The sequence below is a fragment of the Haliotis rubra genome, unplaced genomic scaffold, assembly GCF_003918875.1.
Source record: "Haliotis rubra isolate DU_JTF1 unplaced genomic scaffold, ASM391887v1 Scf158, whole genome shotgun sequence".
Lineage (NCBI taxonomy): Eukaryota > Metazoa > Mollusca > Gastropoda > Lepetellida > Haliotidae > Haliotis > Haliotis rubra.
In genome coordinates, this window is record NW_025765536.1 from 247,316 (window position 1) to 265,968 (window position 18,653).

General features: G+C 39.9%; 2 protein-coding genes across 2 annotated transcripts in view; one reads left to right on the top strand and one right to left on the bottom strand.

Annotated features, from left to right (window-relative positions):
• Window positions 1-7,667, bottom strand: part of LOC124271150 (gelsolin-like protein 2) — a 37,316-nt gene extending 29,649 nt beyond the window's left edge. The window contains exon 1 of the mRNA XM_046706220.1: window positions 7,514-7,667. The gene's annotated coding sequence lies outside the window, so the exon portion shown is untranslated. The remainder of the gene's footprint in view (window positions 1-7,513) is intronic.
• A 9,587-nt stretch (window positions 7,668-17,254) lies between these two features.
• Window positions 17,255-18,172, top strand: LOC124271143 (tigger transposable element-derived protein 4-like). Its single transcript, XM_046706209.1, has one exon. It carries the CDS (start codon window positions 17,267-17,269, stop codon window positions 18,170-18,172), a length of 906 nt encoding a protein of 301 aa, XP_046562165.1. The 5' UTR covers window positions 17,255-17,266.
• Window positions 18,173-18,653: the final 481 nt, after the last annotated feature.

The following is an 18,653-nucleotide window of genomic DNA, read 5'->3' on the forward strand; positions in this document are numbered from 1 at the left end:
CCCATCGACAGATTTGTCGTAACATGCACTAACACAATTTTCACTTTTTTTATGTGATAAGATGATTCCTGAGTCATGTCAAGATCTATCTACACTAAGTCTCAAAATTCTGCCCTTCCCACCTCTTCCCCAACTCGTACACGTACATACGCACGCAAGCACGCTCATACCCGACGTGGTCAACCACACCCACCGCCTCCTCGTCCATCAAACTCGCCCAAACACTATCTATAACGTCAAAAACACATTATCAGTGTTAGTGGCTAACAGCTTTTTTGCAATTCAGCTTCATAAATCATTTCCACACTGAGAACGCCTAAAGGGCTCAGGTCAATACGACACTAGCCCTGGACAAGGATATGTATATATAAGTCCGGTCGTGCTCTATATATCGACGTAAGGGAGACGACGTCTTGAAATCACCAGGTACACATCAGGTTGTGTCTTTTCACAGCTAGTCGTCACTGATCCGTGAAACGAGACTTTGTTGCGGGCGAGGTAATACGCCTGTAGATTCTCTGATACGGTCTGATGCTAGATATGTAGGTTTCATGATGAAAGCAGCGTATCGTGATCGGTTGAGGACAAGTGCATCGGTTATATCGTATGAAGGTCAACTTTGTTAAAACGCAATATCGTGGAGATAAACAGACCCTACCACCGACAGTAAGCGTGGGAGTGAATTCACAGACATTTCATATTTCACATCAGTCCGAATGACCCAAGTTACCAATGACAGTCGATATAGAGTTTGTCTGCCTAGTGTAGTCATGCTTGACATCTTGCGGGCATACTGTCGATCAATTAGGGTTCTTTTGACAAGTCGACATACCTGCTAAGGAGATTTTGTTGCCGTTTTTCTTATCAATTAGATATTTAACTTATGGCAATGTAAATGTGAATCTCAAACCGAAACATGAGTCTCATTAACCAATTCCGACAATGACCTACTTTTCAGCCGATCCGAATTTTCCGAATGTGAAAGTGAAAAGAGACACTACAAACAATTATGGTTACATTGGATTCCAATTCCTTTTTTCATAAGAAAATGGTATTTACAAATGAATTTTATTCTAAACTTTAATAAAATCGTATTTCTATATTTTATGGCGAGGTTTAGGCAGCATGACCTTAACTAAGACGTCACAGACTGACCCTGTTTGATGAGGTCGTAAAATGATTCAATTCAATTCATCTGGCTCACTGGTTACACCTGTTATGTGTTCTTTGCACATATTTAATGTATTTGTGTAACGCACAATGTGATTGATATAATATCAAGCCGTACCAGACGCCAAACTTTTCTAGCGGCCGAGCCTCGTTTTGAGGTTTCCACGATTTCCAGATTTCCATTTGTCAGATCACGCTGTACGACAGAGCACGCTGCACGACGTGTTTGCAAGGATAAGAAGGAGCGTAGTGGTGCAATATACAAGTGCTTAGATGTATCAAATAATACTGATTAACATATATATATCCAGTTGAATGAATTTGGTCTCAAAATTCTGGACTGGTGTTTGTACTAAGTTGCGTAATAGGACGGAACCCAGTCAGCAGGAAACGAGACTGTTGTGTAATCAATGTTTTGACTTGTAACCGCCCGCCTCTACGCCGATTAAACGAATTTTACACGTATCCCTAGGTTTGACTTCCCAGGTTATTGTATGGTTAGCTGTCTACATGCAACAGGTGCATTTTTGTTTGTTGATAGTTTAGTCACCATCAAACATGGGTGTATACTTTCTTTTCAGTGTCAGTTTAGCTTGGATGCTACACTCACGGTGGTCCTAAAATAATTGAATTTGAATCAGATAAATCAAGAGAAACAGACAGCGATCAATGTCATTTGGAGTTGCAGGAAAATTACCAACTTCACATTAGTCAACTACTATTTTTATATTTTTGTCGGCTTTAGATAATGAGTGTGTGAGTGAGTAAGATTTCAGGCCGCTTTTCGCAATATTATAGCAATATCACGGCGGGGGACACCAGAAATGGGCTTCACACATTGTACCCATGTGGGGAATCGAACCCGGGTGTTCAGCGTGACGAGCGGACGCTTTAACCATTAGGCTACCCCACCGCCTCATGGAGTAGTTGGTTGGTTACAACAGATGCAGTCCAATGCGGTTGTGTCGAAGTTGAAGTCACATTCATAGATACTTCAAGTTATCCGAGGTTAGACACAACAGAAAATGTATAATTAAATTAGAAATGCGCAGCGAGAAAACTTTAGTTCGAGACTACCGTAGGTTCGACTCATCAATGTTTAACACAACGATGTTTGCACCACAAAACACAAACAAGCACTAACCTATGACGCCCATCAACTCGCCATGCCCACATCGCTCGGGACTGTCACCATTGTCTTATCATTGCTATGCATGTGAATTCCTTTTCAAGGCCGATATGAAAGTAGACCTTTGTGAAGGCGACTCGGCATAAGGAGCATTATAACATATCTACACAGAATACCCGAAAGGAATATGATAATAAATAATCCCGTTTGAATAGGCGCAGTACGGGGTACAGGTGGTAACAATTTTCGGCTTTTGTGTCCCCTGTATCAAATACCTGCGTCAATAGTCAGCTTGTTCCTTACAGACGGATGTGCGGTGTTTACTAGAGAAAGGATATTCGGTCTCTCCTTCTCTTTACAGCTAAAACCAATGTGTCGAACTCTGATATGTCGAAGTCTCGGTTGTGTCGAATCTTATGGTTACCTTGCCTCTGATGATGAGTCAAATTGATTTGTCGCACACAGATTTTGTTTTCCCAAATGATAAATGCAAGTTCAACATTGCCCTTCTAAGTCGCAGTGAAACTATATGACTATAAAATCTGTCTCCTTGGAAAATAAAATGAACTGTTTCATTCATCAAGTTTATATTGATTCAAAAAACTCTTTGTTGCTTATTTAAGGGTAAACATTTCTATGTTGTAATCAACAATAATTCATACAGATTATTCTTTAGACATGGAGTTACGTATCCGAAAGCAAAGAAATTTTTACGCAATGTAGACAGAGAAAGGGATGAGAAGATATAGACGTTTTAAGCTGTACATGTGAACCTTTGTCTCATGTTACCAATAATTTTAGTATTTTCGATTCTGTGGATCATTTGAATCTCCAAATAATGTTAAAATATTTGATAAATGAGGCTGTGCATTCAAGCACTGTATTCAAGCACTGTATTCAAGCACTGTATTCAAGCACTGTATTCAAGTAGTGTTTCTAAAAGTTACTACAATGATCGAAAATTACCTCTTAAAAGTTTATTTTATTTCAAGAATCACATCATATGAAATGATATTTACTTTCCTATGTTTCAGTATCGTGAATACCAAATACAAGGAATAACAAAATATACATTATGCTTGCCCATTATTGAGAATAAAAATATATATTCATAATAAAAGATATTTATGATACGGAAGCACACTCAGATAATTTTAAATACATATGAGCCACTGTTATTCTAAAAAGGCAAAAGGACATTATAAGTTTGTCACGTCATGAACTACTCATGACGTCATAAAGTATTGCTCCAATATGACGCCATAACTCTTTTAGTATCCGGCTTTGGTTATATTCATAGTGTATTCAATATGAATTGCATACTTGTCAACCCGTTTACAACCGAACCTCTACATATTCTCACTATAATAAATGCAAATACACACGTGTGTGTTGTGAAAGAGATTACGTCAATATAACGAAGGCGGTGGCCTCGTACGCCTAGATGTTATGGAATCCCAGAAGGGACATTGTCGCGTTATCGCCTAACAAAAACAAGCAGAAATTGCAGAAATGAACCAACACGGATAATGCAACAGCGTAACAGTTTGGCCATATATCTCATAGTCACGCTTTGAATAATGGTCTTTATTCTACAAAAGGGGCGACAACTCGACAACGTTTTATGTCCCTTCTAGTATTCCATAGTTTGTGCTGCTTTTAGAAGCAACATAAAAAGTAAACATCCCGAGCGAGTATTATCATATTTCAAAAGGTGAACCCTAAACAAGCATAAGTCTTCCTGGTCGTAGTTTTCCACTTGTGTACTGACGTCGTTTTCAATTTGACACCTGCCGTATTTGGGCGTGAAGAAACATTTACGTTTTGCGACAGACCGTTGCGACAGTTCTATTACTTCCCTGTCCTTGGACAATGTTTTCCTGAGGAAAGACTAACGAACAAACACGTCACTCAATCACTCCACTCTCCATGACGTCAGAATCGTATCTCAGCCAGAAATTATAGCGAGCTTAATCTCGCATGAAGCTGAATCAAGTATACGTTATGGGAAAAAAACCCGGAAGAAACAAACATATTTATGAGGGTTTTTGGCTTGAATGTATTACAATTAATCAATATCATATCACGTTTTCTGTAACGCAATTACAAGACATATATCCAGAGACATTTCAGATTGAGCTTTATCTGGATTATCTTAAATCTGATTACATAATAACTAAAAAGGCATGACGGTTGAAATCGACAAGATTACAAACATAATTCCTTTCCCCAATAATCATATTTTCTTATTCCAATTTTAATATCTGCACTTCAGCTTAATATTCTCAAAGAGAAAACACGTCTTAATATTATGTTTACGAGTCCAACTGATAAAGGGTCACATGCCATTTTTTCAATATTCGAGTCATTATTTCAGCGTTGGGCTATCGCATGCAAACACTCATGTGCTTCAGACCCGTGGAGATCCGGAGTCAGAGTCCCTCAACAACCCATGCTTGACGTAAAAGGCGGCTAACGAGATCGGGTGGTCAGGCTTGCTGACTTGGTTGACAGATGTCATCGTATCCCAAATGAGCAGATCGATACTCATGATGTTGATTACTGGATTGTCTGGTCTAGAATCGATTGTTTACAGACCGCCGCCATATACCTGGAATACTGCTGATAACGGCGTTAAACAACAAAGAAAACGAAAACATAGTGATTGTGAGAGTGAGTGAGTGAGTTTAGTTTTACGCCTTTTAGCAATATTCCAGCACTATCACAACGGGGGACACCATGCTTGAGAGAGTTCCAAATAAGCCATTACTGAGAACTGCAATTAGGTTTGGATCTACTTCAAAAGATCTTTATAGACAAAATGTTACGACTACATTTGACGTAATTGACGCATGACGTAACTTTGCCAGTCTACAACGTAATATTCAATAGATGAAAAGACCTCCGTCGAGTAAAATTATAATTCTGTCGAGAAAATTGACAAAACAGCTACATTATAGCCAGTCAGAAACCAGAAAAAACTGCATGGTTTCAGAAAAGATGCCCTTGACCTTCCTGTCCATATTGGTAATACGAAGAAGGTTACATCGTATCCTAATCTCTTACACAACGCCTGTGTTTTTTTAGAGTACATGTAGTTGGCTCTCTCTGACATAATATGGCCTGCTACTAGACAAGCCCCATCACGCTCCTCGCTGTGCAGCCCGAGAACGACACATGCACCTAGGTTGACGGAAGAGATACAAACTAAGACTGACAGCAACACAAGTTGGGATGTGACTCATCGCTCTAATATAATATTGAGGAAAAAACTTATCCTAAAAAGCATTGGCACTTGATAGAAATATTCCATGAATATATTGTGTAGAGGTCATTAACCAAGCTGACCTATGTGAATTTTGTTCGTTTGCTATTTAACTCCGCACGCATATTGCTAAAAGCGGCGTAAAACTTAACTCGATGACTGTAAATAATCGATGTTGAACCCAGTGATCAACAGCATAAGAATCGATCTACGCATATGGGGCACGATGGCATGTGTCAACCAAGTCAGCGAGCCTGACCATCCGATCCCGTGACTCGCCTCTTATGATAAGCATGGGTTGCTGAAGATCAATTCTAACCCGATCGTGTGTGAACCGCGGTGAAAACATTGAACTTGCAATTGTTTGTAGAAGGCTTACATTTACTTGGGGAGGTGGTGTAACGGTGTGGATAAAGTGTTCGTTCGTCATGACAAAACACCGTGTTTGACACCCGTGATGGTTACAGTGTGCCAAGCCCATTTCTGGTGTCCAACGCCGTTATATCGCTGGAATATTGCACAAAGCGGCGTCAAAGCATACTCAATCGCTACTTCTACAAGACTGCGTTGCATCCATTTTACTTGCAAGACATTGAAAGTGGATCAGATGTCTCCAATGGTTGAAAATCGACCGATGCTACACTCTGCCCTGGACGATTTAGTGTGTCAACGTGCCACAGTGGATCAATGCTAAAAGTCCGTTTGCCTTAGTCGATCCGTAAAGTTTACATTTAACACGAAACAGTATTTCAATGGAATGATCATGTGACTTCACAGAAACGGCATAACAGTAAAATTTGATTCGCCACATCTGTTGACTGAACGTTGGTTATTATTCGCCTCGGCGTCAAAGAAACCAACAGCTGTCTCCACATCCTTGAGGACAACATGTACTGCATGCGCGACATCATTTACAAACACAGCTACCCGATCCCCCGGAGTAAACTATTAGGGGTGACTGTTATATACAGTACTGTCGAAATAGACAGGTCGAACTTTTTTGTTTAAGTGCTTGAAGGTTATCATGACCCTCCCAAACCCCAAATCATATACCCACACATACTGCTTCCCCTTCCCTTACCATAACCCCACCCTAAGCGTTCTACATTCATGGTCCGATGTCTTTAGAGTTTGACTGTGACATAACGCGAAGCGAGGTAACATTGCTTAATGCTCAGTATTTAATGGTCTGTGCATTCTCAACACAATCATCTTGTACAGCCAGCCCCGGGGCTATTACTCCTCAAACTCTGTTCAGTCTATTGTGGCGGTCGATATGTTGAAGGCAACTTGCTGGCTAAGCTTCAAGCTTGAGTGAGCAACAACACTCCACTTTAGGGTATTATACAGAACCTGCTTTCCTGGCTTCGTGAGACATCTGCAAACAAGTCGCACCCCATACCTACGGATGGGGCGTGCTCGTGTGATTCTAGATCCGTGTAGAATATATGTTGTGTTTGGTCATACGAAAACCGTAGGAGTCATGTCATCGACATATAATATGTTCCACACTATCCCTAACACACACACACCTCAATTTGAGGTCACCTTACCCCAATCATCCCAGGAAATGTATATGCACCCCTCGTCTATTTCTCTACCAATGTTCCTCGATATAACGTGTAATATATAATCTATCGCCCTGTCTGGAAGTGGCAATGACATAGACAGCGTTATATGCATGACTGTAGTTGATATTAATAATTGACGAAACAGGTTTTCTGTCTCGGTGTACAGAGAAACGATCGCCGGTCAAACACATAGATACTATGGAGACGAAATGTTATGACCGCTGCAGTCTCTCGGTAGTCGGTGGATGGAAAGAATGCAACTCTCAATCAATATATTTCTGTATGGTCCTAAGAGCTGCAGCTAGAAAGATTATCACGAACATTAGATGATAAGGACAACCGACAGCGTCAAACAGAAGCCGATATAAGATTACTTACCAATTCGGGGGAATGACAGGTGTGTGACGGAGTCGTGTGCAGTGTACCCGTTTCTGATAGATGTAGATTTCAGAACTGGTCACGTGACGTCACAGATGATCGACCTCCGGCCACGTGGTATGCTGTGGGAGGGCGGAAGCTTGAGTATTTCAACAGCAGTGCAAATGTTTGCGATAACCCCCCATTCAAATGCAACAACGGTCTGTCTGTTGAGGTGTGGGTCACAGTTGGTCTAACCTATTACCCGAGGGAAGGCATAAGTGACGTGTTATATCTTCGTGTATAGCTATAGGGTGGGATGTACTTCCTTCTTTAATAAGCATGTATGATCACATTGACCCCAGCATAGCTACAACCTTTTATGGATATGTTGTTAAATATAAACGTGAACGCGGAACAGAATTCATATTATTATCTTTGAATTATTATTATTATAATCAAATTATATGTATTATTAACTTTGAATCATTATCCATAAATTCTTTTTATTACCCTTATTATTATTATTATTCTTACATTCTTATTATTTTTTCTTTTTGATTCTTCTTATTATTATTATCATTATTCAATTCTTATTATTATTCAATTCAAACTATTCAACTTCATAACCAAAACATGAACGGTCGCGTAAAGAAAGAATACACACAAAAGTTACCATTGACCAAGAAATAACAAACGTTATCAGCACGTTACCAGGCTGACTACGTCAATACACAACCGTGACACCTGTACCAATACATCATCATCGAGTACATCCTTCTTGTATGTTTCATGTTTAGTCACTGTGACGCAGGGTGTATACGTTCTTTGGACATGAGAGGGTGCCAATAAAGTGTTTATAACATCAACATGTCCGCTAAATCATACCTATCTGAGATAGATTCTGGAGCACATATATAACATTGTCATAATGCCGTCAATGAGATCGGGTTTTCTGTCTCTCCGATTTTGTTTGCGCATTTCATCGAATTCTCATTGTGTAGCTGCTCATTACATCAATCACTGGATTGACCGGTCCACACTCGATTATTTACAGACCGCCGTCATATTGCTGAAATACTGCAATATGCAACCTAAAGTAGACATTTTTTTCAAATCCTTTGGAATTCAATGTGTTGTCCGCCAACATGTAACTCATAGATAAGTTCTCTTAACGTGACGGAATTCTACTGAAACACTATATTGCTGAGTGTGGCGTAAAACTAAACTCACTCACTCAATCATTCAGTCACTCACTCACTCACTACTGATACACTAACAATCTTTCAGTCCACACAGTATTAAATATCAAGAGTTACCTCCCTTTACGGGATTATCATCAGATTCCTCGCTCCTCTTAATTGAATCTTGAATTATTCCTGTCTCACTCTCATTGTTATACACGCATACGTATGACTGAATTAAGTAGTGGAATAGGTAAATAGAAACATATTTGTTTGTATATAGTTATGTGTCATATACATGTATATGTCCTTATTATATAAAGTTGTCACTTGTAATCGTACATACAAATATAGCCTAATACGTGTATGCGATTCAGTGACAACATCGATGTGAGTGAGTTTAATCTTACGCCGCTTTTAGATATACTAATTTTATTGAAAGGGGCGTCGTATTCATCGTTTGTAATCTTGTTGTATAGCCATTTGCCCCAACTGACGTGACAGAGAGGTCGGCATAACGAGTCACTGAATGTCCTTGCTTATATGAACGTTTATTGTATTGTCCTCCTGACTGTAGTGAGTGAGTTTAGTTTTACGCCGCTTTTAGCAATATTCTAGCAATATCAAGCGGGGAACACCATAAATGGGCTTCACACATTGTACCCATGTGGGGAATCGAACCCGGGTCTTCGGTGTGACGAGCGAACGCTTTAACCATTAGGCTACCCCACCGCCCCCATGACAATAAATGTATATAACACAACAGTAGGTGTCTATAGAAGAGGTGTCCGGACTCACGATGTTCGGAATAGTGAGGTTTTACTGTGTATTATACCTTTGTTACTTATCAGAGTTTTACCGACATCAAGCAAGCGCTTGCTTGATCAATTGCTTGATAAAGGTGTAAGCATCTACAGTGAAACGTCGCATCTGTTGCAATATAAAAGTAGTCAATCTCTAAAAATTGCTCTTCATCATTCAAGCTTCTAAACGCCACTTAAAGAACCTATGAGAGTTGGTGAAGCTGTGGAATAACCCACTTAAGTCTATGCGATAAAGTTTACATCGAGGATAATCCTGGCTTTAGACCAGTAAAGAGTCTCTGACTAGCTTTTAAACAGACGTGAATGATTTAAATCGATAAAGGGAAATCGATAACCCCGCGATATGAACCCTGCATGGCTCCTGTTCGTACTGAGCGCATATACTTAGTGTAAGTTGAATAGGGCTTAACGTATGAGAAACTAAGCCGCCTTAAGTCTATGTGAGAGCTTGGTAGTTATGAGTGTCTTAGCGCTGAGATTGTTTTGTAGAACGGGGCCTAGCCCCTGCCTAGCCCTTAATATCTTAGTGAAGATATAAAATGATTATTATCATGTGCATTGTTTCTTGATTGTATTACATATACTGTTAACGTAAGAAGCCATCTACACTATCAAGCTCAAAGACGTTTTACGACAACAGAATATGTTTTGGTTAAAACATTTCTCAACACTGCGTGAATGTTGTTGAGCGTCGTAGTTAACAGTGAGTGAGTGAGTGAGTGAGTGAGTGAGTTTAATTTTACGCCGCTTTTAGCAACATTCCACCAATATCACGGCGGGGGACACCAGAAATGGGAGTCACACACTGTACCCATGTGGGGAAGGAAACAAACCCGGGACTTCGGTGAGACGAGCCAACGCTTTAACCACAAGGCTTAAACACACACACACACACACACACACACACACACACACACACACACACACACACACACACACACACACACACACACACACACACACACACACACACACACACACACACACACACTCACACACACTCACACTCACACACACACTCTCACTCTCACACACACACACACACACACACACACACACACACACACTCTCTCTCACACACACACACACACACACTCAACTCACACACACCCTGTCTAAGGAAGGATAACAATATATGGATGACTTGTTTGAGAGGAAGTTAGAAGTTACGTTCTCTGTACATAAATATTTCCCAATCATTTTGTCTTTTTGTGTATTTGTGTAAATTTTCTTACATTGATAAATACTTCAAGCTAACAAGAATTGAATTAATATACTAAGAGAATTAACATGGTATGTGAAGTTCTGCTGATATAAGGTATGATAAATATAGACACAAAAGAAAAAGGTTTATAAGATTTTCTTCATGCTGGAAATATCAGCCCAGAACTATTATCTTCAACACAATGTGTGCTCTTTATTCATATTGAATTGTGATTTATTTTTCACAATGAAAATGACTATGAATATTAATTTATGTTGTTAAATTTTTTTATTCAGTTGAAATGGCGTGAAAACATCATTGTAGTATTACAGATTTCAAGGAAAATATATAAGTAGGCAATTGTATATAACATTAAAACTTGAGGAGCGTATTCCATGTTAGTCTATACTTTGTAGTGAATTATTATTTTTAATGAGACCATTCATCGGCGGCTTAGGTAACCTAATAGTCGTCCCAGTAACACTAATCTGTCTCACATTCCCTGAATCACATTATCTTCCCTACTGCCTAGCCCTCCCTGCAATGCTAAAGCCCTGAATGAAGCAAGTCTAAATTTCCCAATGAATCTCTGGTCTCCCTGGGGCTCCTTTTCGATTTAAATAGGCTATATTTGTTACAATCAAAATGATATATATTCAGAGACTAAGCGTTAGACTGCAGTAACACAGACGCTGGGTGTTTGGGCGACATCAAACGAGAACACGCAAGAACATGTTTCTGTTTAACCTAAACAAACTCGCCCAAAGACGCCCCTCTGATTGGTGATGCGCTTCAAACCAGCAGGGAGGTCACGTCTACCTCGTTCAACATATATATATATTTAATATCCTCCATTGCGGAGAGCAATTAGAGTGTTTAGTCACATGTCTCCTTGTCAAGGCTGTTGTTTGTTATAGTGTGTGTCATTGTGTTCCGGACAATAAGCCTAGCGTTTCCAATAGCAAGACGAAAAACAATATTTTTTTCCTCTGTTACTAAAGCATACATGTGACTTCAGTGTATAGATAGCTTGGGAAGATAGTAACGAACATAATTAAATATACTCATGGAAACGAATAAGGGAACACATGACAGTACAAATGTTCCTTTATCTATTTCCAGAATTTCACCCACAGTGTAATACATACCTTGTGAAGAAACCTGGAAAAGAATAAAGGAACACTTGTACTTTCTTGTGTTCCCTTATTCGTTTCCTTGAACATATGTTCTTTCTAGCATAGCGAAGTATTATACCCACTTTGAATAAAGGATGTGAAAAATACTGGGTCTTGCAAGATGACGAGGTCCAGGTGAGGCCGGCGTGAACTGTGTACTAATGCCCTGTCAATGTCAGTGTTTAGTAGTGAGTGAGTATGATTTTACGCCGCTTTTAGCAATATCACGGCGGGGGATACCCGAAATAAGCTTCACACTTTTTACCCAAGTGAGGTATCGAACCCGAGTGTTCAGCGTGACGAGCGAACGCTTCAACCATTTAGCTGCCTCGCGCCCTTCAATGTTATCGACACAGTGATAGTTTGGACAGCAGGTGGACAAATGACCCACGATGGAAGCTCAGGAACAAAAATCGTCTTGACAAGCGATTCCTACTTCTCAGTGAGGAAGGAGTTGACATACCAAGTTGAGTTTTTTCGCTCATGGCGTTTATATTTGTTTACGATGGTTGTACCGTTCATGTTCAGGGTAGCGTAGAATATATTTAGTTGCAGGAATAGACCTGCAGAGTTGTCAACCCTCTCCTTCCCATAACGCCCAAACTAATGGAATTACGATTTGGATCCAACATCGACGTTTGTTCTGCTCCCAACGGCGACAACGTTTGTTGTAGAGAGTTGTTTCACTGAGCCGTTCCGACTAGAAGGCTAAATTCATCCCGTTTAAGGTCCAAAATTTGTCAGCACCCTACTGAGGTTCAATCAACTCTGGATTTCTTGCCACATCACGCTGTATTATCTGTTCAGTCCACAACAAGAAATATCATGCTACAACAGCTACTATTACTTCTGCTACAGTTCTGCTTCTATAACTATACTGTTCTGCGCCTCCCACAAGAAATTACCTTTTTAGCTACAGTTCCCATTTAGCTACAAGGTTCATGCACATACTTCTGCTACAGTTCTGTTTCTATATTCTACAGTTTTACCTTACTTTTACCTTTCCCATACAAGCTACAGTTCCCATACAGCTACTTTCCACATTGCTGCAGTTACTGTTCCTTCTACATCTGTTACATTTACTTCTGTCCATATTTTCATTTACTTCTGTCCCTTCTATACCTGTACATTTACTTCTGTTCCTTCTATACCTGTTACATTTACTTCTGTTCCTTCTATACCTGTTACATTTACTTCTGTTCCTTCTACACCTGTTACATTTACTTCTGTTCCTTCTATACCTGTTACATTTACTTCTGTTCCTTCTACACCTGTTACATTTACTTCTGTTCCTTCTACACCTGTTACATTTACTTCTGTTCCTTCTACACCTGTTACATTTACTTCTGTTCCTTCTACATCTGTTACATTTACTTCTGTCCCTTCTATACCTGTTACATTTACTTCTGTCCCTTCTACACCTCTTACATTTACTTCTGTTCCTTCTACATCTGTTACATTTACTTCTGTTCCTTTCTATGTTCACCTTTATCTGTTTACTTACTGTTCCCTTCTACACCTCTTTACATTTACTTCTGTTCCTTCTGTACCTCCTTACAAGCTGTTACATTTCCTTCTGTTCCTTCCTTACATCTTACAAGTTCAGTTCAGTTCTTCTGTTGCATCTACTCTGTTCCTTCTACATCTGTTACATTTACTTCTGTTCCTTCTACATCTGTTACATTTACTTCTGTTCCTTCTACACCTGTTACATTTACTTCTGTTCCTTCTACACCTGTTACATTTACTTCTGTTCCTTCTACACCTGTTACATTTACTTCTGTTCCTTCTATCTTTACATTTCTTCTGTTACATTTTTACTTTGTTCCTTCTCTACACCTGTTACATTTTTTACTGTTCTGTTCCTTCTACACCTTCTACACATTTACATTTTACTGTTCCTTTCTACACCTGTTACATTTACTTCTGTTCCTTCTACACCTGTTACATTTACTTCTGTTCCTTCTACACCTGTTACATTTACTTCTGTTCCTTCTACACCTGTTACATTTACTTCTGTTCCTTCTACATCTGTTACATTTACTTCTGTTCCTTCTACACATGTTACATTTACTTCTGTTCCTTCTATATCCTGTTACATTTACTTCTGTTCCTTCTACACCTGTTACATTTACTTCCGTTCCTTCTCCACATGTTACATTTACTTTCTGTTCCTTCTCCACATGTTGTTCATTTTACTTCTGTTCCTTCTGCACCTGTTACATTTACTTCTGTTCCTTCTACATCTGTTACATTTACTTCTGTTCCTTCTACACATGTTACATTTACTTCTGTTCCTTCTATATCTGTTACATTTACTTCTGTTCCTTCTCCACATGTTACATTTACTTCTGTTCCTTCTGCACCTGTTACATTTACTTCTGTTCCTTCTATATCTGTTACATTTACTTCTGTTCCTTCTCCACATGTTACATTTACTTCTGTTCCTTCTACACCTGTTACATTTACTTCTGTTCCTCTATATCTGTTGCATTTACTTCTGTTCCTTTAACTAATTTTACAATTACTTCTGCTGAATCTACAGCTGCTGCAGTTACTTCTTCTACTACAACGTCTGCAGTTTCAGCTGCCACTTGAAGGAGGCCTCGGGGAAATGATGCGCGATGCATGCAAATAGCTGTGTGAATTCGCACGATGAGTAAACATAGGTTATGGAATTCTTAAGGCAGTTACACCCAAAACATTCTATCCAAATTCACCCAAAACATACAATATAGGCGCGTGGTCTATTCAAACCTTTGCGATTGTTGTTGGCTGGTTATAGAATAATTACGTGATTATAAGCCATAATGTAAATACTGTTGCTTTGAAGCTTGTTTAAACACCCTCATTTGTTACATTTACTTCTGTTCCTCTATATCTGTTGCATTTACTTCTGTTCCTTTAACTAATTTTACAATTACTTCTGCTGAATCTACAGCTGCTGCAGTTACTTCTTCTACTACAACGTCTGCAGTTTCAGCTGCCACTTGAAGGAGGCCTCGGGGAAATGATGCGCGATGCATGCAAATAGCTGTGTGAATTCGCACGATGAGTAAACATAGGTTATGGAATTCTTAAGGCAGTTACACCCAAAACATTCTATCCAAATTCACCCAAAACATACAATATAGGCGCGTGGTCTATTCAAACCTTTGCGATTGTTGTTGGCTGGTTATAGAATAATTACGTGATTATAAGCCATAATGTAAATACTGTTGCTTTGAAGCTTGTTTAAACACCCTCATTTGATCTGATGTTATAGTTTTCTCCAGAATACTTTCATATGCCATGTATTGTACGCTGAAATAGATTAATTGCTACAGCTAACGCATCTGAAAGGAATATTTATGAAAGTGTTGTTTGTTGAGAATATTGGATGACACGAGGTCAACACAATGCACCAGTGATAAGGGATAAATATTTAAGATATTTTATTGTACCAAACATGTTTTTACAAACAACGTGTATCATAAGACCCGGGTCGGCTGGTCATGCGCCGTGATGATTAACAAGTCTCTTTAGACTCTAGGACGGTTAAAGAGTCTCTTTAGAGGCTGTGAGGGTCTGTGGTGGTTAGCCAGACTCTAGGACGGTTAACCAGTCTCTGTACAGGTTGTGCGGCTCTGTGACGTTTGGCTTGGCTCTATGTCGGTTGGCCAGACTCTATGGCGGCTGCCAAGTATCTATGACGATTAACCAGATTCTACGGCAGTTGTTCAGGCACTATGGCAGTTGGCCAGGCTCAACATCGCTAACTGCGACGTTATACAATATCATGTGTTGTACCTTATTTTGTTAATACCCGTGAATGTCCGGGTTAGAATATTGATCTTTATAGCTAAAATACATGGAAGTATCATGAAACGGCCCTCCCATTATCAGAAATTTGCGGGCCGCTGCAAATGATATTGGACCGCTCAACCTTAACGACGGGCCACTATCAGTTCTGTTGTCAACTGACGTCATAGTAGGTGGTTGGGCTCACGGTTCCTTCGACATTAATTGGCTTTCGACAGGCAGATATTCTGGGCCAAACAAGTCAAAGCAACCCGAATTCCCGCTTTAATTAGCGGTAATATTGGCTTTCTTATTGGTGCTAACCTTAACAATTGCACTATTAAGGCTGTTGATGGACCAAAACCGAACACTGACATAGTTTGACATGTTGCAGGCTATGGTCTTGTCAAAGGCCAAGGTCGAATATCGTCACTTTCTGTTGTGACGTCACTTGAATTGTTCGATGACGTAATTGCAGTCGGGCAGTCAACCCCGTCAGAAGTTGATTTGGGTAAACTTACAGTCAAATTCCTTCATTGTTTCCTTTTTCTTTTCAACACAAATTCCATGTATTTTAGCAATAATAACGGTAATGCTATTTTTGGGGGCATTATCATTTGCAGAAGCCCTCGGTCTTTTTCAACTGCCCTCCTTCGTCGGGCAGTTAATGGAAGACCTCGTGCTTCTTTAAATGATAATGCCCTGAAAAATAGCATTACCGTTATATCAGTAACCCATGCTTGTCGTAAGAGGCGACTAACGGGATCGGTTGGTCAGGCTCGCTGACTTGGTTGACACATGTCATCGGTTCCCAATCGCGCAGATCGATGCTCTTGCTGCTGATCACTTGATTGTCCTGTCCAGACTCGATTATTTACAGACCGCCGCCATATAACTGGGATATAAAAATAAACTCACTCACTATTTTGTTAATTTCAGACGTCATGAGTACGCAGCAAACCTAGGTTTGTTTGCAAGGTTTTGAACATCGTCATTGACGCTAAAGCGCCAGTCCTTCATTTCGACACATGTTAAAAATAGTAACCTGGGTGCTGTTACTTACAGCACACGACTGTATGTTTGACTTTCCCTCATGAAGCAGCACTGACTTACCTTATTTAGAGAAGGTATTCAGGGTATAGAGCGTGCTCTGTCAATGTTGTTCCTCTTCCTCTAAGTCGGTTGTTAGTGACGTTTTTTAAGAAATCACGTGACATGTGGTCTGTGAATCATTACCGATGAAGCCAGGATGTATACATTACAGAAGAGGATACCTCAATACCGGCCTGGTCAACAACAGTGGGGGATTGTAGCACGACTGTTACCATAAACGAAGTAGTGTAATCAGCTATCCTGGTGAGAGTACGGTGTTTGCGTGGAGATCCTGGATCGCAAGAGGAAAATTATCTGAGGGTGTTTCCAAACTAAACCAGGCTCACATTCGGAAGGCCACCCACCCTTATAAAGGTCAACCGAAGAGTGTATGTTTATCGGAAGCCGACTCTCTAAGAATCAGATCTATGTATATTATATGGTACATGATATATATATATATACACATATACTCATTGTCACGGGGAAAACGTAGCAAAGAAAGGTTGACATACATGGTCGCAGCCAATATGACAGGCACAGAAAAACTTCCACTTCTTGTAATAGGCAAAGCAATGAATCCTCGCTGTTTCAAGAATGTTAAGTCTCTTCCCACAGAGTACACTGCAAATAAAAAGGCTTGGATGACATCAAGCATTTTCCAAGATTGGCTAGTTAAGTTGGACGAAAAAATGCACCGGAAGCGGCGACGAATTGTGCTTATTGTTGACAACTGTCCAGCCCATCCTGATGTAGACAATCTGAAGGCCATCAGACTTGTGTTTTTGCCTTCGAACACAACATCCAAGACTCAGCCGATGGACCAAGGCATCATCAACAACTTAAAGGTCCACTACAGAAAGCAGCTGATGACCAAGTTCATCAAGGCCATTGACAAGAAGGAGTCTGTAAGCATAACAGTCCTTGATGCCATGCAACATTTACGACAGGCTTGGGACTGCGTCCAACCCCAGACAATCAACAAGTGCTACTTGCATGCAGGCTTCAAGATCTCAGACCAGACCAACACCCGAGCCAATGCTGACAGCGACCCTGAGGATGATGTGCCCCTTGCCACCCTAGTTGTCAACAACATCACTCTTGCGCAGTATGCCAGTGTGGATGATGACTTAGTAACCAGCTGCCCTGCCAGTGAGCAAGACATCGTCCAGAACATTATTGATTCCAGGACCAGGACCCAGCTTCTCAGTGACGACGAAGATGAAGACGATGTGCCCCCTCCTCTACCACCTACTCTTGATGCCACAACAGCAGCCCTAGAAATCGTCAGGCGTTATGTGATATCACAAGACGATGGAGACAGTGTAATGACAGGATACAACATGGTGGCCAACTATGTTACAGAAAAGGAAATGAAGAAATGTTTCACAAAGAGACAATCCCTCATGACATCAAGTTAGACTGTTAGGCTAAAATATTTTGTTTCATTATGTTTGATTTTTATTACTTTGTATTATAAATGTATTACTTAACGCAATGAAATGTTAGGGAATAAAACATGTCATATTACTTACAAATGTTGTCTGTTGTTCTGCTGAATACATATACATTGTACATGCATATGGTTGTCATTTCCGGGTTTTGATAAGTTTGGATAAGTAAAATACCTGATAAGTAAACAATTTTGACGAGTCCCTTGAAATTTTACTTATCAGGTTTATACTGTATATATATCAATAAGCATGATTTTATAAGTATGATCTTTTGTTACGGTAAGGACAGGGTAGTGTAACGGCTGTGATAGGGCCGTTACGGTAGTGACATTATATACCTTCACACTGTCAATGTCAATATGCAGTCTTTACCTGTTTTTTTTACATGACAGGGACATCCATCAGTAAATCTTTTGCCTATTACATATTCTTCAAACATCCTGAAATA